Below are 21,563 nucleotides of genomic sequence, written 5' to 3'. Positions count from 1 at the left end.
GTTTCTGCTGCAATAAGGTAGAGACATCGTACTTAGACTATCCCCGATCACCAGTATCGGGACCCAAACGACTTCAACTTTCATCACTCTCTGAGGGGGTATCAAAGTTTTTGTGTTTTTAAAAACCCGGGTTTTTTCAAGAGCACATTTTTCAAAAAAATGCAAAAGCTTACATAAGCTCTGCAAAGGGAAAAAAAAAACTGTGTTTTCAAAAATGCAGCTCAGGAGGTGCATTTGTGAAAATGCGGTTTTTTTATCACTCCACATCTTCTCTCCTTTCCTCACTCTTGTCACACTTTTGCTCACTCCCTCTTCCTTGCGCTCATTCAACATGACCTCCTCCACTGATGATTCTGGTGACATCTCTGCAGAGTTGTTATGCCAATCCACTACACCTACAAGCTCTGCAACTCAGACCAAAAGCATGCCTGCGCTGTTTCAATCTGGTTCTACAAGTGCTCCTGACATCCACACTTCCTGTCCAACTCGAGCCTCTAGATCTGCCACAGGCAAGAAGAACTTGACATGGTTGGGTGCCAATGTTCTTCACCTTGTCACGATCCTCTACAACAACAACTCCTACCAGTGCACTCTGCTGCCATCTCGAGAATCAGCTGAGAGTGATCCAGCCCTCAAACTTCACAAACATCCCATTTTTTGGGATATCTCCAAGATGATTTTCCCAGGTGCATCTGTTGATCCCAATCACATCAAGTCCAAGCTGAGGTGGCTGCTAGAGACATACTACAGGGAGAAGAAGAAGCTTTCACCCACTGGAGCTGGTACACTGCTGGAGGACATGGATGCATCCAACCTGGTAAGTTTTGGTGATCTTCATTGCTTGCAATAGTATGCTTGGATGCTGATTCATACTTTCAATTTTAAACAGTCCTACATATCTCACATTGCCCTATCAACAAAGTATGCTTGGTTTGAAAGGATGCATGAGATGATGAATGGCTGATTCAATGCTGATCCTGCAGCACTTATCACAACTCCCAGTCTCGACTTCACCAGCGATGACAAGCCTGACATGCCTTTGAATGGCTCAGCTGACATACCCATGGATATTTGTGGCAGTGAGCTGTATGATCACAGCACTCATGGCCATGGTTTGCCTCCTATTCTCGACTTGATCAAACCCACCAACCCCCCAGCTGCTGTTGCAGCCACTTCTGGTGCATCCTTTGCTGGCACTGGTGATGATGACATCTTTAACACATCTTCACCTCCACCTTTGCAGGCTCGACCACCTTCCTCCACTGCTGGTGGTTTGGATGTCTCTGATTCCACCTCTTCTCAATCTTCAGCCCAGCTCTCTCCCAGCACCAAGTGCAAGTGAGGTGCCCTTGATCACAAGTGCGTCACACTTGCTGAAGCTTTCTATCATTCTTCCATTGATACCCTTCAGATCCACCTGCAGCTTGAACAGGAATGCACCAGACACGAGAAAATACTGGTGGCTGAGTGTACCAAGCATGAGGAGATGCGCCTGCATCATGAGAGGGAGGAGAAAGAGTGCAATGAACATGTTTGCATGTGTGATCGTGAAATGGTGATGGAGATGGTGTGCCTCCTTGCTTCTCAGGCCAGCATCAAACAGGATGCTCATCAGAACACCAGCAACAACAACAACATGGACTCTTCATTCAATCTTCCTGTCTTGTAGCATTACATGTACTATCATCTGGTCTCAATGCAAAGTCATTTCTGAGTGTTTTTCTGTAGAGTGCAAGTATGAGGTGAATAAAAATGATGTGCAGCACAGTCACATAATGAGCTCAAAAGCATTTAAACAAAATTTTTCACTCTCACACCTCTTCCATTACTACCACCACTCCACTCTGCAACCTTTCGGCATCGCTCTTGCTGCCATCCCCCCTCTCCATCCCCCCTCTCCATGCTCCCTCTCCAACTCCCTTCCTCCTTCCAGCCATGGTGTGCTACAGCAACAAGCAAGTAATTCTCAATGACATTGTCCACACTCTCAAGCTCTCTATACCTGCAGAGGTCATCCAAAACACTGACAGAGTGCAGCACTCCTGCAGCACTGACATCAACAACTTGGACAATGATGGCGACCCAATTCCACTCTCACAACACCTTGTCTGCTTGTACACTTTCATATGCAAGCAAAGATACACAATCACATGTTGCACTCCTCTTGGCCATGCCGATAAGCTTATCCACCTTCTCAACAGGTACAAATCAAGCAATCATAGGATGTATCATGGACTTGTTCATATGTTGCCTGAAGCATTCAACAATCTTGCCATCTGACTCCAGCAAACAGAGGCTTTCTGGTGGAACTACAGCAGCTCAGGTGTGATGTCTCTCAACAAAGTGCAAGAGATTCTTTCAGTGGCTCTGTACAGACTCGGCTGTTCTGGAAATGGAGGTGGTGAATGTGACACTGCTTTGCAATGTGGTTGCAGTGTTGGGAGCATTGTTGGATACACCAATCACACAGTTGCTGGCCTCCTTGAGCTAAACAATGAGGTCATGCAGTTTGCTTCAGAGGGAGAGAGACAACATGCTTCTGCCTGGGTGTGCAATACAACTGGGGTTGAAGAGTGGGGTAAGGGCTGGCTTGTGGTGGATGGCACACACATCCCTCTTGCCTGGAAGCCAGGAGTGCTCAGTCGCGAGCACTTCTGCTACAAAGGCTTCCACAGCATCAATGTAGCACTGGTGATCCTGCCACACTCACTGCGGATTGTTGAATCAGTTGTTGGACAGCCTGGCAGTGTTCAGGATTCAAAGGTTTGGGCCTCAGGCAGCAACATCCTGAAGAAGCCTTGCCTGTACCTTGATGAAGGTGAGTTCATCTGGGTTGATGGTGGATATGGCCATTCTGCCTTCACAGTTGGACCATTCTCTCACATTGCTGCCGACAAGAGTCAAGACCTTCGACACTTCAACTACATGCTCTCTCGAGTCTGAGTATGAGTTGAACATGCCATTGCATACCTGAAGAACCGCTTCCAGTGCCTTACAGGCTATCATGGTAACATCTACCATTTCAAGGACTGCATCACTGCTGCCAAGACAATCCAAGCCTGCATTGTTGCCCACACCTTTGCAAGTCAATATGACCGTCCTGCTGATATTGCTGACCTGCTGTTGCCCTCTTTCTCTGAGGATGAGGTGAGTGAGGTTGTTCAAAGCCTCCAACTTGATGCCAGTGATACACAAGAGCTCAGGAGGACAAGACACACAAATCAGCAGGAATATGAACTGGATCTTGCCACTGCAACACAAGGAATGTCACAGTATGCAGTGTCAAGACTTCAAAGTTCTGCTGCACATGATCTTTGAGAGGGTTTGTTCCAGGCACTGTTCAGATCCACTGGGTGCAATGAGGAAGACACTACTGCATTGTCTCAACATCATGAGAGGACTACTGTGGACTACATTGCCATGACTCAAAGTGCATCAGCTCAGAGACAGGAGCAAGTCTTGACACAACCATTCTCGATCTGACAGGCACTCTCTCTTCTTCTGTTCAATACAATTCTTCTCACCACCATATGAAACATTACATTGAGTGCATTGTGTGAAGAGGAAAGCAAGATATAAGCAAGCAATGGGTAATAGCAACAAGAGTGACAAGTAACATGACCACTGTTAGGTTATGTATTTTATCGGCTGTATGATTTCATTGTGTTTTTGGAAACCCGCTTTTCCTTGGGGGGGGGGGGGTTCAAATTCCCTCCAAAAATGCGCTCTCGAAAAAACCCGCGTTTTTAAAATCGCAAAAACTTTGATACCCCCTCTGCCTCATTGCCGGTTTTTTTATTTTTATTTATTTTTTTATTTTTATTTTTTGGCTGTTTTCAGATAAGCCGTCTGCTGGCTTCACTTGCTGCTGTGCGTCTCAGTCGTTGGTGACGCCGTTTCTCATTATTCTCGTGGTCTGATACGAAAACGTGGGTGGGTTGAGGGAAAACAACTAATTTGGCTTGCAAGCGAGAGAGAGAGAGAGAGAGGCTGCCTTGGCCGGTCTCGGAGTTGAATTCTGTCCTTTTCCCGCCTGTATTTAAGATTTGACTGCTCGGCTGGCGGAATTCTATCGGCCAACCAAATTTTTCGCTTTGCAGGTCCAGTCCCTTGTAAGTAAGAAGTGAGCGAGCGTGTCTGTCTGGGGCACACACACATACACCGCCTCGAGACGCCCTTTGCCTCTTCACTTCTCTCCAACACCATCCTCTTTTCAACAACAAACTCTCAATACTCGCTCTATCTGCCAAGGAGTCACATCCTCTCCAACCTCAAAGACAACTCATTCACAAAACCTATGCTTGACCCCAGTTGTAGACCCTATCAGCGTGCTTCATCGTAAGTCTCATTCTTTCAACTATCCAACATTGATCTCCTATGGATCAAGTCATCTTGCCAACATCATCTCACTTTATCTCCCTCTTTCGTCGGCCTCTCTGTATCCTTTCTTCAATCGTCAACAGTCCTGTTCGATCCCAGGCAAGCTGCCTTTGCGTTGGCCAACTGCTTCTCTTCCTGGACTCGTCCGACCGTCCTCCTTAACGTAGACTCTCCATCTACTCGGCTTTTTGACTTTACCCTGCGACCATCGTCACATCAACGCATTTGCAACCCATCTTATCGCATCGCATCGATTACACATCGCTGTTTCCAGTCACATCGATTCGCTAGACCACAGCCACAGCTTCCAAACGCACACTTTGCATCTGTGCGTTTTCAATCATCAACACCATCTTCTCTCGCTCATCGTTGGCCTCTCCTGCCAACCGCCTTCTGTAGCCAACCCATGATCGGCGCCATCTTTGCCATCCTCCGTCTCTCCACCCGCTTGGCTTGAATCCCACGCTGCTGGGCTACCCTTCCGGATCCCAGCACCACTTTAAAGCCTCCTTGACCCATCTCGCCACCGCTCTTTTTTCTCTTAAACTTTTCTTCATCGTCGTAGCGCGACGTCATCGTCTCGCACCATTCCTTCGACTGCCTTTTCCATTACGGACTAGGTCGGTGCAATATACACGCAGCCGCCTGCTCCCTCACTCGTAGCTTGTTTTCAGCATTGATCTTATATCAGAAAGACTTGCCCTTCGCACAAGAGGCTCGCCCTTGCTTTGCCTCGCCGACAGAAGAAGTCGGGCTCTGGCAACAACTCTCCTGCCTCCGAGATGTCGCCTCCGCTTACAGCAGTTTATGCAACCTCGTTCAGTGCTAGACCCTCCACCGAGCTCGGTCACAGCGACCCTGCTCCTGATGCCGAACGAATCAAGCCCAAGCGTTCCTCCAGCTTTGGTCGTGGCCTTGGCCAGCTCGCCTCTCTCGCCAGCACCAAGCCCAAGACTGTCGACCTCATGTCCTTTGGTCGAACCAAGTCGGGTGCTTCAACTCCCCAGCCCCCCGTCCCTAGCAGCAACACCACGGACAGTGTCACTGCTGCCGCTACCATCCTCGCCAATGGAGGCCCCAACACTTTCATGGATCCACCTTCGACTCCCGACCCTTCGCATCTCACTCAGTTCTCTCTCCAGCTGAGCGACCTCGTTAACAAGGCCTTTGTTCCATGCACTGCTGGAAACACCCCTGCCGCCAGCACCACCTCGGTCGCCTCCAACGTTGCAGCTGCTGCCAAGGGTGCCACCACGCCCAAGATCAACCAGATCACCTATGATGGCAAGCATCTTCCCGACAAGGCCAAGATCATCGAGATCGCTCAGACCGTCGTCGGTGAACTTCGATACGCCGAGGCTGTCGATGCCTACCTCCTGCGTGCCGTCTCGCGCCAGATCCTCAAGGCACTTACCCTATTCGCTGCTCGCATCGACTCGCTTCTGGTCTCGCCCACCAAGGACCCTGGCGCCCTTCGCATCCCCACGAACGCCAAGGAAGGTCTGCATCTACCTGCCGCGATGGAGTTCAACCTCGGCCTAGTCACGCTCGAATGGATCGTCGAGGACAGTCTCGAGCGCTGCATCGAAGGAGACCGTGACGCTCACGGCGAGCTCATCGCTGACGAGAATGGTGCAGTGCATGACGGCATGCCCAATTTCGTCTCGGAGATCCTCACGCCCGTCCGCAAGAGGATGGAAGGCACCATCTTGCACATCATCCAGCCCATTCTTGCTCAGACCAAGCTGTCCATGGCTCGATGCATCTCCACTGCCGTCCCTACTCCTTTTGTCAGCCCTGTGACGCTTTCGCCCGCGACCACTTCTGGAAGCGCTACAGCTGCTGCTGCCCTTGATAGCCGCTCTGTCTCGCCTCCACTCGCAGCTGCTGTCACCTCTGCTGCCACGCCAGGCGCCGCTGTCTCTGGCAACGTCTCACCTCTTCGCCTCCCGGAGACTGGTCCTGGCTCTGCTTGGCTCCGCGACCTCGATGCCCGCCTTGAAGGCGCTCGCAGGCTGCTGCTGCCTCGCATCGAGGAGCGATGTGGCCAGGACGGCGAAGGATGGTTCATCTCGGTTGCCATCCACATCATTTGGAAGGGTCTTCTGATTCTCACTTCCCGCTCCGTATCGCTGCCTAGCAACGCCGCCTCCGAGCTCCTCACTGGGAGCAACGCTGCTAGTGCCTCTGCCTTTGACCGACTGCTTGGCGAGGTCAACCAGAAGCGCAGCCCTTCTCCTGCTCAGCTCGCTCATGCTCTCAAGTCTGTTGGTGTCGGATCTACTCGTAGCAAAAGTCGCAGCACCGATCCTCTGGGTCATCCCAACGACTCGGGTCGTCAGAGCCCTTCACACTGTGCTGCTTCGACCATCGCTCCCTTCTCGCTAGTCAGCGCCCGTCTCTGCGCTCATCAACTTGCCGAGTTGCAGACGTTCGAGAAGCTCATGCTTCGCTTCTGTGACGGCTTCCTGCGCAGGCCTGGTACTCAAACCAAGAAGCTTGGCAAAGAGTCGAAGCGATCGCGCTTCGCCCTCTTCTCGTCGGGTAGCAGCAGCTTGGGTGGTGCTAACCAACCTCTCGATCTCTCCGCTTACGACCCTGACGAGGAAGACGAGCTCGCCCGTGCCGCTTTGGCGGAAGCTATGCACGCTCTGCGAAGTACGATCATCGTATTGCAGTCGCTTGAACGCGAGCCTGGCACCATATGCGCTGCTTTGGAGCACCTAAAGTGTCTCCCAGGTGCTCAGGATGGCGTGAAGGTTGGAGATGCTGCTTTGAGCAACACTGCCACTTCCAACGCACTGGGCACTGAAGCAGCCAAGGCTCTGGACGCAATCCCCAACCTGCTTCTTCTGCAGACCCTCTACAACCGTCTTCCGATGGGTGCTGGGCGTCTTGAGCTCCCCTCTCCTCCTGCTTTGTTTGGCTACACTTGGACCGAGTACGAAAAGGCCATTGCTGGCTTCGCTGGAGGCGAGCAGTGGGCCCAGGCTGTTGCGCTGCGTTACAAACCTGAGATTGAAAAGGCTTGGAGGTCGATTGCCGTCCGAATGGATGAAAAGCTAGCTGCGTCGGAGCACAAGCTTGCTGGTGCGAAAGCGAATGGAGGAGCAGCGAACACTTCTCGTACCGTGTCAGGTTCTTCCGCTCGTGCAGGATCGGGTCTTGCTCGTGGTGGATCGCTTCACTCCAGCTCCGGAGAAGAGGAGGAGGGCGATGTGCCAGAAGTAATGTCTCAGTCCGTACCTGAGCTTAAGAAGCCCAACGGCACTACCTCCCGTAGCAGCGAAGAAGCTCAACCAAACGCGAGCTCTGTAGACGTTCGAGGTCGACCATCCCCCACTCATTCCCCTAGACGTAGCTCGACATTAGCTCATCCAGAAATGGCGCCCTCTGCCACTGTTCAACCTCTCGCCGCTGCCAGCACAGCTACTCAACCCCGCTTCTGGCGTCGTAGCACATCAACCGCACGCAGCGGATTTCATCTCTCCTTCTCCGGACTGCGTTCGCAATCTCCTCGTGCTGGAACTCTTCCCACTCCGCCAACTACGACCTCGCAAACCGCTGACCCACTAGCTACAGCTAGCCCAACAGGTAGCGCTTCAGGTTCGAACACCAACCTTGCCTCATCCACTACCGCTGATTCGCCCCCTAGAACAGCAGCTGGTTTATACGCCGAACCGACAGAAGAAGGCGGAATGAGTGAGGAAGAGCAGAAAATCCACCTGGAAGCCAAAGTGGAGCGAAAGAGTCTTTGTGTCTTTGCTAAAGCACTCGTTTATGCTGGTAGGGGACAGGTTGCTATTGAGCTTCGCTAAATCTCTTGCACAAAGGTTTCACTATAGATGTTTCATGCTTTTTGTGGTTTGTAGATAGCAAAACAGACAATTTGACAGCAAACTGTCTCACTTTGTGCATGTGAGTCGCGAGAGTCGTGAGAACTGGGATTTGACGACGAGTTGGGATCAGCTCGAATGAGACTGGTTGAGGCTGTCTCGATCGCATGCCTGCACCATCACACAAGCACAGACACTTCGGCGTAGCATCATGACAAAATGTGAAAAAGAATCGATTGCGCATCAACAGCTTGACCTCCAGATGAGGGAGATCAGAGCTTCTTACTCCTGTACAGCAAGATATAAGCGACACTGTCCTCTCCTCCACCATCCAGAGCTTGAATCTTGTCCCTACCAACCACGCTGACCTTGTCATCGTTGAACTTGTACCATTCTTCATCGGCCTCTGTCTTGTCCAGCTTTTCACGCTCTCCCTGTGCTTGCTTACCATCCTTTGCTTGTCCATCCAGAGCGTCTTCCGAGTCGAGGTCTTTTCGAACCCAGCTGATGTAATGACCGGCATCAGCAGCAGCACCTTTATGCGTAACCACGCCTACCAGCTCGTACAACGCAGAGGGGTTGCAACCGGTGTCGGCTAGGAGATCGGGGTGAATAGTGGACTGAATTCGTTCACGTTCTTTCTGACGCTGAACCAACTCCTCTTCTTCTGTGAGAGGTACACCCAGTTTCGAATCTGCTGAGGGTTCGCCTTCCTTCTTCTCCTCTCCCTTACCCTCCTCACCCGCATTAGCAGCGGTAGAAGTGGCATCAGCCATAGCAACATCCCCACCCTGTCGAGCAGCATCCTTCGCAGCCTTCTCTTCAGCAATCTTCCTCGCTTTAGCCCTCTTCCTAATCTTTGCCCTCTCATCTCTATCCTTTTCGATCTTCTTGATCGCCAAATTCGTCTCCTTTGTCTTTTCCTTCAACTCGTCCGTCAAAAACGGAGTAGCATCCAAGACGAAAGGGAACTTCACTTTACGCATGATCTTAGTCTTCTTGTTAATATCCCTTCGCCAGTAGAACCTGACAAAGTGAGTAGCAAGGTAGGCGGGAAGTCGGTCGATGCGTGAAGTCTCGTCATATACCGCAGTACGACCGAGAGAGGAAGACGTCTTTTCAAGTTGCTGGTTGAGAGAGTCGAGAATGCCAGAAATCATCTCGTTGGTGGTGGAGGAAATGTTGCATTGGAGGATAGAGAATTGGTCTCGGTTGGTCGAAGCGGGTTCGTCTGGTGCTTCGGCTGTAGAGCGCTTGATGACCATCTGTCCGGTCAAGTACTGCTGGACGAACTTGCGCGAAGCTGCCTCGTTACTTGCTCCCTCAGGCGACAATCCCTGAAGAGAGTTTTGGAGAGCCTGGATAATGCGCACCCAAACCTCCTCCGCATCTTGCTGAGCAAATCCATGCCCATCACGAGACATCTCAGCAAACTGCGGAGCAACTTGCCTGAGAATTGTCAGAAAGGCGAAGGGAGGGAAAGGTTCCGTCGTCTCCGAAAGATTCTTATAAAGATCCCTCAATGCAGCAGTCAAGTTCCTCTCTCCATCCGCTCCTCCCAACCCACCATCGAACTGTCCCAACGCTGTCTGCAACTCGGGAATAGCTCTCAAAACCTGCAGTGTCGAGTTCAAATAACAAGTGTTACCCAAATTCGTCAGTCCAGCCTTGCTCTTAGTCGCAAGGGCCAATTCCGAATCCGTCATGTCCTCGATGAACGTGATAGGCCCCTCGGGAGCTTTAGGCAGTTCACCAGCTGTACCGATCACCATGAAGGTCTGTCCAGGTTTAGCACCAACCTTGGTGAGGTCATGATCGTCTTTGAGCATTCCACCTTTGACCATCACCTTCATTCGATCAGCGGGGACGCCAGTCTTTTCGTAGATGGCCTGCTTGAATGCAGTGGCGGGAAGGGAGGTGTCTAGGGTGATATCGTGAAGTTTGCCATTGTGTTTGACTTTGATTGGGATTGTGGTTGCCATTTTGGCCATTTCTTGTTGTGGCGGCACCGCAGATGAGTGTCCGTGAGGAAGGAATGGATGTAAGAGGGAGAAAGTTTATGTGTGGTGTACGTTGACAAGAAGGAAGTTGTTGCTGGAAGCTGACTTGAGTGCCAGACTGGCTGATGCACAGACACCTTTTTCAAGTGGAGTTTGGGAGAACAACAAAACCTGCTCAGCTGCTACTGAGAAGAAAGGCTTCGTGTGCGTCGCACGATCACTCTATGTTAGGCTGCTCCAAATGAACAGAAAGTCCAGAAAAATCATTTCTGGTTTCTGAACGCACTTGTCAGAAGCAGCCTTTTCTGCGAAGCAGCAGCCGCCATTAGGCAGCAACGCGACAAGCTGCCTACTCACGGAGCACAGACAAAGCAGCAAGAGAGAAAGAATGAAACATGACAATGCAGCGGATACAAATACAGATGGGGGGCACTAGAATGTGGCGGATGCGAGGGAGAGCAAGGTGCTGGACAGAATGACAAATAGTCGATGCTTCGCTGCGTCTAGAGCAGATCAAAATCATCCAACTCATCATTATACCTAGCGATAGTCCTCTTGATCTTACTCGTATCGACCCAAGTCACAAAGTCTTCCATATTCCTTGTCACCATAAATGCAGGATCACTTATCGTATCTGGCCCGACCCGAACATGACCCTGCTCAACATACTTCACCGCCTGCCCGACCGTCTCTGACATCTTCAGTCTAACCATTACCACTGGCAACCTTCTCCTGCAGAACGCTGACACGTTGAGCTTATTCGTAATGTCAGACATCTTAGCACCTGTGTCCAGGAGACCCATGTCGTATAGTTTTGCAAGCATTCCTTGCTCGTGTTTGCCTCGGAAAGGATCTGCTACAGGGAGAGTGGAGAGGCGGAGTGCGAGATGGCGGAGTTTACCGACAAGCTTGTTGTACTTGTGATAGTCGTCTCGATCCTGAATATGGTAGCGACGCATGACTTTGGCTTCTCGCATACCAGCATCTTGTTTCCAATCGAGAAAGTCATGCTTTTTGAGCAGTTTCTGCTCATGGAACTTGAGCTGACGCATGCTGGAGGCGTTTTAACGAGGTGGTAGTGCAGAAGGTAGACGAGCTGTACTTGATGCCGCGCGTAATTGCGTAAATGGATGTATGTGCGTGACGCCGGAATCAAGCGACTGTCAAGGCGTGCGGGCTTTCAAGGTTAGGGTCTGGCGGTGAGCGGAACCAAGTGATGATGGTGAAGGATTGGTTATCCGAGGATGTTGGAGGTTCGAAGGTGGGGTTTGCTCAGGGTGCGAAAGGAAAATTTTGAAATTCGGATCTCGGTCACTGCAGCCCGTCAAAATTTTGATCTCGAGTGTGAACGTGTGGGACTCGACATCTTGAACTCGGCTCCACAGCGTCACAACGACCACTTGCTCAACAATCTGGCCAGAGCATGGTACATCTCAGCTTTCCCCGCTGATGGAGGAGAGTTTGTATATAGCAGAAGAGTCCATTACAGGTGACAAGAGGGAGAGTGGCTGACAAGCATGAGACGAGCTCGTGCACCGCTGCGAGTTAGGCTCGCCTCAGTTGAGAACAGCCAACAAAACAATCGCAACCACAAACCCAACTACGAGCAACAGACAGATACACCTCCTTCCTGCTTTCCTCTGATACTCGTGGGCCACCACCAACTCTCGATCCGCACCCGCCGTGTTCTCTGCGATTGAGTTGATATTAAATTCGATGTTATCAATCATCCCTCCCTGCTCCTGCACGATGTTGCCGAGATCACGGAAGATCTCGTTCAACTCCTGAACACCACTCTCGATCTCCCTGATCTCTGCCTCTCTGGATGTGATCAGCGACTCCTGGTATTCCAGATCCGCCTGTGATGGCCCTTCGGGCAACAAGTCCAGCGACTCGGCTTGCAATCCTCCTTCCTGCGACACCCCAGCAGCGTTGTTATTACGCTTCGACTCTTCCGTGTCAATCAGCAACTGAGAGTTTCTCGACTTCAACATCTGTCGCTCCTTCTGCTTGTCCTGCTCCAACTTGGCTCTCGTGGTAGCCACCGCTTCCTTCTGGACACGCTGGAACTGCATCGCTGCCGACTGGAAATCACGTTGCAATTTCCCTTGGGTGAGCTTTGCGCCGCCATTGGATGGTCCAAGCGGGAAAGTGGAGAGTGACTTGATATCGGTGGTGGCATCTTTGATGAGCTCGCGTGTAGTCTCTATCAGATCGTTGATGCGTTTACTCCAGTCTTGACCCGCTGCTTTGGCGGATGTGTTGGATGAGGCGGAGGAGGACGAGAGCGAGATGAGCTTCTGAATAGCAGTGACGTTCGAGTTGATCTTGAAGATTTGGATGCCGATCTTATTGGTGAGCTTTTCGAATTCTGGAGGTAGTGAGGGCGCTACTTCGTTGCGGTAGAGTGGGAGAGGGGTTTTGCGTGGTCCACCGCCGCCTCCGCCGGAGCCACCGCCCCTTGATGAGGAGCCTCGTTCGAGATCGTTGAATGACATTGCGACAACCTCAACCCACCAGCAGTATGCGCGAGAGCATGCGCGTTAGAGAAAATCCGGATGCAGTAGGGCTGCTCTAGCTTGATCCGGTGCAAAGGATGGATGTGATTGCGGATGTTGGTAGAGTCGACGAGTTTGCGTTGAAGTTTCTCGTGGCTGCACTGACACCGAACAGGGGATGTAGCCTGTGTTCCTGCCGTCTTTGGATGTATTGTTCGTGAATGGATCCTTACGATAGAAGTAGAGTGATCGAGGCCGATTGCTGATGAGCAAAGTGTTGTACTGAGATGATGGATGTCAATCGCTGAGCGATGGATCGATTGACAGGGCCGTTCTTAGTGCGTGCGAGTATGCGTTGCTCCGACAGCCCTGACAAGCCTTTCTGCCCCTGTTCAGTGACGCATCTCTGCTGTTGCACTTTGGCTGTGCCGATTTCAACCTCCGGATTCAACGGCCACGTTTCACCGAATCTAACAGACTGGACCCTGCGTGGAAAAATGGCAATCCAGCAGGTTTTTAGGTTTTCGGCTGTTTGGAAATTTTTGGTTCTTCCAGCCACAGTCTTCCCCTCACCGTCTTCATCACTCTTCGCACCTGCATCTTACACACCACTCCCCGAGCATCAGGAACGATGGATCAGGATATGGACGTGATGCTTTCGGGAGCAGCAAGGGCACCAGTCCTCGCTTCAACCTCGAGCTTCCACCGTGCTAAGGAACCTTTCCATGTACAGGTGATCCCACCTAACGCCAACGCCAATGCCTCGCCGGCCTACGTGACACACCTTCTCTCGTTGTCTACTTCCTATGGCGTTCCCACACTTCTCGCTGTTGCGGATGACAGCACGCTCACATTGATCGACAAGACTTCTGGTGTCGTAGCCGAGTCTCACCGCGCATTTAAAGACGCCCGCATCACCCAGGCTAAAACTCTCCCTTCCGCTTCAGGCACCTTCGTAGCATCTGTCTCGAACGGCACCGTCGCATGCTGGGACACAAGGTCCGGACTCAAAAGACCAGTGTGGACACTTCAGGGCACAAGTAAAGCTCCATATTTGTGCGTCGAAATATCGCCGAGCGATGCAAACACAGTGGTAGCGGGCACAGAACAGTACGGCCACGGTGATTCCGACATTGACATCTGGGATGTTCGCTCCGCTGCCGCACCACAAAGCAAGTACAACGAAGTACATAGCGACGACGTGACCGTCTTGCAATACCACCCTGACTCTGCAGCACACGGAGGTATCCTCTTGAGTGGCTCAACTGACGGTCTCGTTTCGGCAATCGACACTACGATCCCTGAAGAAGACGATGCCGTGATCTCGGTTGGTAACACTGGCAACTCGGTCGCTCGTGCTGGTTGGTTCTATTCCTCCTCTTCATCTTCGTCCTCCACCTCCTCCGCGGCGGTGGATACCAACATGGACAGCACCGAAGAAGCAGACCTTAGCCAAGTCGAAACAGAAGCCCGTCGTCGAGCCCTCGGCAAAGTCTGGGCCATTGGAGACATGCAAACGCTCTCCCTCTTTGATGCAGATAAGTTCGATCCCATCCTACCAACCACCGACGTCCGATCCTCTTCCTCCCTCCGACCACCTTGGTCCACAGACTATGTCATCGATGCGTTCACACATCTCCCCTCCTTTCCTAATCCTCCCTCCTCCTCCGAAGAACACCTTACATTGTTCGTTGGCAAATCTGAGGGAGCCTTCGCGACAATTTCTATCCCCACTTCAGCACCTACACCAACTTCAAGTTGGGGCTTGAGAGCGGTATTCCCGGAACAGGGTGATGGTACATTCTATGGTCATGCTGACATCGTAAGGTCTGTAGACTGGGATGCGGCGACAAATACGTTGTACACTGGTGGAGAGGATGGGAACTTATGTTTTTGGCAGTTTGAAGCGGGTGCTGGTGGCGAGGTAGTGGGGCAAGGGTCAATTGCCTTGAACTCTTTGCCTGCGGGAGCAGCGGCGGGAGGCGGTGGAGGAGGAGGGTACGATAGTCAGAGTTCGAGTCGAAGCGCGTCGAGGAATGCTACTCTTGGCAGCAGGACAGCTAGGTACACACCATACAAGTAATGCTCGATAGTACAACCTAATTCAATCTTTGCATCACTATTGCAGCTTCTCACCATCACATAGAGAAACAGATGAGTGCAAGTAAGCCTTGATATTGACGAATAATTGTGCGATGCGAGTAGAGTTGCATGAGAAGAGACAGCGACAGTGTTTGTGTGCTTGCTTTGTTTGGGTATCGGGTCTGTGTAAGATGTTTCTTTGCTTGCGGGTCCATGAAATTATCTACAGAAGTTGAGGAGCTTCGTTTCCAAGCGGCACTCACTTGCGCGAGTACCAACTCTTCTTCCCAGCCGGAGCAGCCGCCGAAGCAGACACGGCAGAGATGTCCTGCATAGGCTGTGCTGCACCGCCAGCGTTGAAGGCAGCCTGCTAATTCCTTCCGATGTTGTTCTGCACGAGGTTCGAGCTTGAGTTGCCAACCGTGCTCCTTCCTCGTCCCGCCGCAACTCCCGTCGACTGCTGCACATGGCTCTGTGCCGCACTCTGAGCCGGATGAGTGTCATGTGGCGCCCTCGGTGTCAGATCTGACAGTCCCTTCGCAATGTTCTCTTCGCCTCTCAACCTCAACAACTCCTCCAACAACTTCGCATTCCTCGAATTGGTCCTCCAAGCAGCCATCACAACATCACCCACCAGTGGAACGAACCCAACCCCCGTCGAAATGGCATTGTTGACGATCATCTGTCTGATCAACCAGTCCGGAAATTCATCCAGCTCCTTCTTCACCGGTCGTACCACCAAAGTATGGTTGAGCAGGGCATTGACTAGATCACCAAGACCGGGGACAATTCCGATGAAGAAAGTCCAACCGAAACGCAAGCCACAGATGGAGAATCCTTTGTCAAGGTAGTGAGCGCGTTTCTTGATCTTTTGGAGCAACTTGGCTTGCTTGCGTGTGAGACCGGGAGGAAGGGCTCGTTTGCGTCGTTTCTGTTTGCCATCGGCAGTGGTGTAGAATTCGTAAAGCGGGTCTTCAGGCTCGTACTTTTTGGCATGACCCGAAACGAGGCGTTTGGTGACTTTGTTGGCGAGGTAGCTGGCCATATTGAAGCTGCGTTTTCGTTGAAATGAGTGCGATGGTGTCGGGAGGACTGCGTGGTGGAAGTGAAGAAAGCTCTTATAGAAAAAGTGATGAGTGGATCAAGGGTCGATTGAAAGCTCGGGTCGAAAGGGTTGGGGCAGGCTGTGTGACTGCATGTATAGAGGAACCCTTTCACACAAACCACGCGAGTGACAACTTCGCACTGCCAACAAGCGGACTCTCTCGTTTGTGGCAAAGCAACGAGGCCAACAGTCCGGAATGCAGCAAAGTCAGTGTCACACTCAACCGCACCTGTGTAGAATGTGGAGAACTAAGCACTGCCTTGTCCGTGCTGTGTTTCTTTCTCCGGCTATTTTCGGCTCTGACGTAGACAGACAGCAACGCGACTTGCGATTCTGGACCGAATGTCATCGGAGCTCGACCAACAAGAATTCTCTTGGGTCTGTGTGAAAGTCGGATGTAACAGTTTAAGATGAAAACTCAGCACCATCCTGTGAGGATGTGAAGAAGTTTTGTCCCGATAACTGGTGATCGGGGAGAGTCTGAGTACAATGTCACTGCTGTTTTAGACAGAAAAATATATACTCAATTGACTAAGTGAACATGGTGAGAACCTAGTGTTCTCAGCTTGATATATATACAGTACATGCATAAACTGTCCCAAGATTTTACATGTCACCATACATCACTCTAATGCTCAATAGATATAAGTTGTATTGCCACACTGTCTGATATCATCTGAAAGTGCTGCTTCTTCTCTCCAAGACTGTGGAATTGATATTGACATTGACTAAAAAATTGTGCTATGAAGAAGAGCTGATTTTATTTATTTATTGTGGGACAGTTTATGGAGTGCTCCTCAAGAACACCTTAGTACTTTGTATTCCCTCCTTTGGCCTTCAGAACTGCCTTGATGTGGTCTGGCATGCTCTCTATTAGTATCCTACATGTCTCTGGAGTGATTGCTTTCCATTCAGCTTCACATCTCTTGAGCAGTTCATCCCTGGACTTTGCAATCATACTATACTGTGAAAGTCACATTTTGAGATGGTGCCAGAGGTGTTCAATTGGGTTCAAGTCTGGTGACTGTGCCAGCCATTGCATAACCTTAATGCTAGTGCCTTCCAACCATGTTATTGTCTTTGACATGTGTTTTACGTCATTGTCTTGCTGAAATGTGATGTTGGTGTATGCATGCTGAAGCCACAAATCTGAGATTGTTTTCAAAAGCTTGTCATTCAGGATATCAATGTATTGGTCTGAATTCATTGTACCCAGCACCAAGTGTATACCTCTGACCCCTTCCCATGTCATACAGCCCCAGATCATGATGGAGCTGCTGCCAAACTTGACCATCAGCCTGACAAGCTTGCTGTTGAAGCCAGCATTCTTAATCCAACAGAACTGCTTCCTGTCAGAGGTCTCGCGCCTGAAACCCAGGTCTGTCTGTCGAGATACTCGGTGACTATCAAACTGTGTGACAGCTATTGTCTCAGTATCAGTCTCGATGAGCTAGTTGTTCAGTGACTATCAAGTTGCATGATGGCAGTGGGTGGCATTTGTTGTATATACTATCATAGGTTTCAGCTGACCTCTGTGGACACTCCATTCAGGGGTAGCTCAGCACGATCAATATCAATGCATAGGTTATGATGACACCAAGGTCTGGTGTGAGTGTTGATGATGATGAGGTTGATGGTGTTGGTGATAAGGTTGGTGAATGTCAATGATAATGAGGTTGATGGTGTTGGTGATAAGGTTGGTGGCATCAACACAAGTGTCCAGTGTGTTGACTGATGCTTGAGGTGATCCCCAGACCACAGTGGACTACTGCCTTCGGTTCTATCTTGATCCAGACTGCTAACCTGCTATGGGGTGCCTTTGGATGTCAGGTAGTGGTGATACAACACACACACTATGATGAGGAGCAACCTTGATAGATTGCTGCTATGCTGACTGAAACTAATATATACTTATGCTGAAGTGATAACTAGTTATGATGGTTGTGTAGAGTGGATGAGGATCCACTCGACCTTTGATGATGAGAAAGCATGGTTATATACCTCTTCACAGCATCACCAGCAATGCTGCTCCTGCTCTCTCTCCAGAGAGTACCTTCTTCATCGAGTACTGTTCAGGAGGACTCTCCTGCTTGCTTGGCACCCCTGTGCCTCTTGAGCTGTGTTGACTCCTTTGACACTGCTCCTCCTCCTTGCTATCCTGCTTGTTTGGCACCCTTGTGCCTCCTGAGTGGTGTCAACTCCTTCGACACTGCTCCTCCTCCTCAGGACCTGCTTGCCGGTTCCCTATACACTGCTCCTTCTCCTTTGACTGGTGACAGTTCCTTTGACTCTTGTCTCTCGAGCCCCTGAGTGGTAACCATCTGCATGCTCCTTGAGCTTGGTCCTCTTCGTGGCTGTGCCTGGCCCTCCTCGCATATGGGCTTGGTCCTCTTCGTGGCTGTGCCTGGCCCTCCTCGCATATGGGCTTGGTCCTCCTTTGCATGTGAGTCTGTAGGAGTCCATGGTCTCCATGGAGACTGCACTACGACCATGCTCTCTAATGGTATCGACTAGATCTTCGATACCTGCGCTCCTTCCATATGAACCAGTGACCCTCCTGCTCCTTGAGCATTCAGGCCCATGACACTTCCCATCTGGTCCAAAGAAGTTGATCTTTGTCTCATTGGACCATACCACATTCTTCCAATCCTCAACAGTCATGTCCTTGTGCTCATTAGCAAATTTGGAATGGGCTTTGCAATGTCCCTTGAGTAGCTTCGGTTTTTTCACTAACCTTCGTGCTTTATAACAACAGTAATGAAGTGCTTTTCTTACTGTCATTGGGCATGCTTTGATGTGAAACATCTCCTGCAGTGCATGACATGCTTTCTGTCATGGGCTTGACGGTGCAGGAAGCAGGAAGACCCGACAGTTCTTATGAAGGTAGCACAGGAATCGAAGGATTGGGTGGATTGGTGGATTTACAGAAGAATTCAGTGGAATCGGTAGTAGACCCGGTTCTATGACAGATCTCATTGGGATCTGCATGAACAAAGTCAATATCACAGATCCTACCAGAATCTGCAGTAAGTATGATAGTATGGCAGATTTTGCTGAGATCAGTGATAATGATGTTTGTACAATGATTTCACATGCGAGAGGGACTACATTTGCAAGCAAGGAGGATCGAGCACTGCCAAGACAGGGACTGAGCTCATGAAGCATGCAGACGGTTACCGCTCAGGGGCTCAGGAGATATGCAGACAAGAGAACCATTGCCAGTTGAAGGAAGAGGAGCTGTGTGGCAGACACTGGTGAACAAGTCATGAGGAGGAGGAGCAGTGTCGATGGAGTCGATACAGCTCAGGAAAGACAGGAGTGACAAGGTTCATCGAGGGGGAGGAGTCTCAGTGGAGACTCTAGCACAGTACTCAGCAGCGAAGGTACTCTCTGGAGAGAGAGTTGGAGCAGTGTCACTGGTGATGCTGCGAAGAGGTATATAACCATACCTTCTCATCACAAATGGTCGAGTGGATTCCCATCCACTCTATTCGCCATATTAACTAGTTATCACTTCAGCATTAAGTATACATTAGTTACAGTCAGCAAGCAGCAATCAAGTAGATTGCTCCTCATTGAAGCACATGTGTTGTATCACTGCTCACTGATGTCTGAAGGCAGTTCATAGCAAACCAGCAGTCCGGATAAGATAGAACCAAAGGCAGTAGTCCACTGTGGTCTGGGGATCACCTCAAGCACATAGTCAACACACTGGACACTCATGTTGACACCACCAAGCACATCGCTCACACCAGACCTTGGTGTCAGTACCAGTTCACATCATTATTGATCATGCTGAGCTGCCTCTGGATGGAGTGTCCGACAGTGGTCAGTCAAAATCTGCAATAGCATTACCACAACTACAGATTCGAGCAAGAAAGATAATAGAGATGGCTCTACTGCATATCTCGTCCAGAATCGCAATACCACAAGTGCTGTCACATAACTCGACAGAATCGGTAATAGTATTGATACTACTACCGATCTCAGGTTTCAGGCATGCGACCGCTGACACTTTCCTGACTGTGGACGTTGAATTGAGCTCGAAATAGTGGTCCAGGAAGTGAACATGACGAGGCTGGAGTTTTCTTGGCTGGCCCCCCTTTGACTTTGGAGCATTGGTGGAGGCACTTTTGCTGATGCAAGACACTGTAGACTTGCTCAGACTGAGTTTCTTGGCAACTGAACAGGTAGATTCTCCATTTTGGAGGTGAAAGAGTGCCAATTGGCATTTCTCAGGAGTGGTTTTTGTCATGATGGTATAGATATGATGGTGTCAGACTGGAAGTGCTGCCAGATTGCTCACAGTCATCTGATTGAGCTGAAACTTTCCACATCACTACTTTCAATGTGTATGAAGGTGCCCACCAAGTTACATTACAAGTTTCATTGTAGTCAAAAGCCCACAAGGTCAGGAATGGAGTGGTGTCACTATTTGGGAGCATGCTCCATAAACTGTCCCACAATAAAAAAAAATTCAGCTCTTCTTCATAGCACAATTTTTTTAGTCAATGTCAATATCAATTCCACAGTCTTGGAGAGAAGAAGCAGCACTTTCAGATGATATCAGACAGTGTGGCAATACAACTTATAGCTATTGAGCATTAGAGTGATGTATGGTGACATGTGAAATCTTGGGACAGTTTACACATGTACTGTACATCTATGAGGTACATGCCGAATGTGGGAGTATCCTTCTTCATGATCTAGCTTGACAATGAGCGGGACTGTGTTGTACCCGATCTCCGGACAGATCTGTTCCATCAGATCCCCGATTGCGTTTATGTCAGCATATATCATCATAATGGATCGCTTCCTTCGGCATCGCCTTGCTGCCATCCTCCGTCTGAACGATTGCATTCGGGACAGCATACTGTACATGTCCACTGAAGATTGTGGGGGACAAGATTAAGCTCAAAGATGACCAACAAGATCTTGCCGAGCTTTTTGGGCCCCTGTTCCAGAGACTATATTCAATGAACCGCTCTGGAGGATCGACGTCTATGACTCAGTCCAGCTCTTTAGCCGTCAGGAAGACCGAATAAGCAAGGTATCTTGCTGGTGAAATTCGACCAGTTTCAGGGAAAGCCAGGAATGACGGCTTCGAGCTTACCCGAACCTATCGGCCGGAAAGAGAAGGCTCCGAGAGTGTAGCAGCGCAAAATGAGAGAACGTGGACAAAGGTCTTTCCGTGAAGGGTGTAGTGGATGAAACATTCACAGCATCGCTAATGCCCTATTTTATTTCGGCGACTCATGACGATGGTGATGGCGTTGCAAAGTTCGAATCGGAGTGGGCCCAAATGCGCGGTATGGTTGAGATCAAAGGGTCAGGATGGGCGCAGTGAATGACACATGACCTTGGCGAGTGACATTAGGGTTTGAGCAATCGTTCAAACTGTCCACTCCACGACAACACCCGCCACTGCCCCCTGATTAAGTCTCCTTGGCGTCGTCAAGCAGACCAATCGCGCTCTCAGCACTATCGACAGCCGATTTCACCACAGTTGAACGCCCAGTCTTTCGAGAGCGGCTGGACCGACTCCCAAACTCGCAGCCATATCCACCATATCGAAGAGCAGAGATACATTCTGCTCAGTCGCCCCTGTACTGCGTCATCGTTGATTGATATGGTAACCTTCGCTTCAGAGCCAAGTACACCA

At 50.3% G+C, this 21,563-nt stretch overlaps 9 protein-coding genes across 9 annotated transcripts; 3 read left to right on the top strand and 6 right to left on the bottom strand.

Annotated features, from left to right (window-relative positions):
- Positions 1 to 331: 331 nt before the first annotated feature.
- UHO2_00297 (uncharacterized protein) lies at positions 332 to 1,342 on the top strand (the record flags this gene model as incomplete). The annotated part of the gene is made up of 3 exons (XM_041556916.1): positions 332 to 817; positions 890 to 930; positions 1,003 to 1,342. 3 exons carry the CDS (start codon positions 332 to 334, stop codon positions 1,340 to 1,342), a joined length of 867 nt encoding a protein of 288 aa, XP_041412850.1.
- A 3,820-nt stretch (positions 1,343 to 5,162) lies between these two features.
- On the top strand, positions 5,163 to 8,198 carry UHO2_00296 (uncharacterized protein; the record flags this gene model as incomplete). Its single annotated transcript, XM_041556915.1, has 1 exon — positions 5,163 to 8,198. The coding sequence occupies one exon, from the start codon at positions 5,163 to 5,165 to the stop codon at positions 8,196 to 8,198; it is 3,036 nt and encodes a 1,011-aa protein (XP_041412849.1).
- Positions 8,199 to 8,488: 290 nt separating this feature from the next.
- On the bottom strand, positions 8,489 to 10,198 carry UHO2_00295 (uncharacterized protein; the record flags this gene model as incomplete). The annotated part of the gene is made up of 1 exon (XM_041556914.1): positions 8,489 to 10,198. The coding sequence occupies one exon, from the start codon at positions 10,196 to 10,198 to the stop codon at positions 8,489 to 8,491; it is 1,710 nt and encodes a 569-aa protein (XP_041412848.1).
- Positions 10,199 to 10,719: 521 nt separating this feature from the next.
- UHO2_00294 (putative IMP3 - component of the U3 small nucleolar ribonucleoprotein) lies at positions 10,720 to 11,268 on the bottom strand (the record flags this gene model as incomplete). The annotated part of the gene is made up of 1 exon (XM_041556913.1): positions 10,720 to 11,268. One exon carries the CDS (start codon positions 11,266 to 11,268, stop codon positions 10,720 to 10,722), a length of 549 nt encoding a protein of 182 aa, XP_041412847.1.
- A 504-nt stretch (positions 11,269 to 11,772) lies between these two features.
- UHO2_00293 (uncharacterized protein) lies at positions 11,773 to 12,714 on the bottom strand (the record flags this gene model as incomplete). Its single annotated transcript, XM_041556912.1, has 1 exon — positions 11,773 to 12,714. The coding sequence occupies one exon, from the start codon at positions 12,712 to 12,714 to the stop codon at positions 11,773 to 11,775; it is 942 nt and encodes a 313-aa protein (XP_041412846.1).
- A 631-nt stretch (positions 12,715 to 13,345) lies between these two features.
- UHO2_00292 (uncharacterized protein) lies at positions 13,346 to 14,797 on the top strand (the record flags this gene model as incomplete). The annotated part of the gene is made up of 1 exon (XM_041556911.1): positions 13,346 to 14,797. One exon carries the CDS (start codon positions 13,346 to 13,348, stop codon positions 14,795 to 14,797), a length of 1,452 nt encoding a protein of 483 aa, XP_041412845.1.
- A 369-nt stretch (positions 14,798 to 15,166) lies between these two features.
- Positions 15,167 to 15,841, bottom strand: UHO2_00291 (uncharacterized protein; the record flags this gene model as incomplete). The annotated part of the gene is made up of 1 exon (XM_041556910.1): positions 15,167 to 15,841. One exon carries the CDS (start codon positions 15,839 to 15,841, stop codon positions 15,167 to 15,169), a length of 675 nt encoding a protein of 224 aa, XP_041412844.1.
- An 868-nt stretch (positions 15,842 to 16,709) lies between these two features.
- UHO2_00290 (uncharacterized protein) lies at positions 16,710 to 17,608 on the bottom strand (the record flags this gene model as incomplete). Its single annotated transcript, XM_041556909.1, has 3 exons — positions 16,710 to 16,865; positions 16,947 to 17,351; positions 17,432 to 17,608. The coding sequence occupies 3 exons, from the start codon at positions 17,606 to 17,608 to the stop codon at positions 16,710 to 16,712; spliced, it is 738 nt and encodes a 245-aa protein (XP_041412843.1).
- A 537-nt stretch (positions 17,609 to 18,145) lies between these two features.
- On the bottom strand, positions 18,146 to 18,725 carry UHO2_00289 (uncharacterized protein; the record flags this gene model as incomplete). The annotated part of the gene is made up of 2 exons (XM_041556908.1): positions 18,146 to 18,642; positions 18,677 to 18,725. The coding sequence occupies 2 exons, from the start codon at positions 18,723 to 18,725 to the stop codon at positions 18,146 to 18,148; spliced, it is 546 nt and encodes a 181-aa protein (XP_041412842.1).
- Between the last annotated feature and the right edge of the window lie 2,838 nt (positions 18,726 to 21,563).

The sequence above is a fragment of the Ustilago hordei genome, assembly GCF_900519145.1.
Source record: "Ustilago hordei strain Uho2 genome assembly, contig: UHO2_contig_01, whole genome shotgun sequence".
In the NCBI taxonomy this organism is placed as follows: Eukaryota; Fungi; Basidiomycota; class Ustilaginomycetes; order Ustilaginales; family Ustilaginaceae; genus Ustilago; species Ustilago hordei.
The sequence above is the reverse complement of the archived record's forward strand: the minus strand, read 5'-3'. Positions and strand labels throughout refer to the sequence as shown.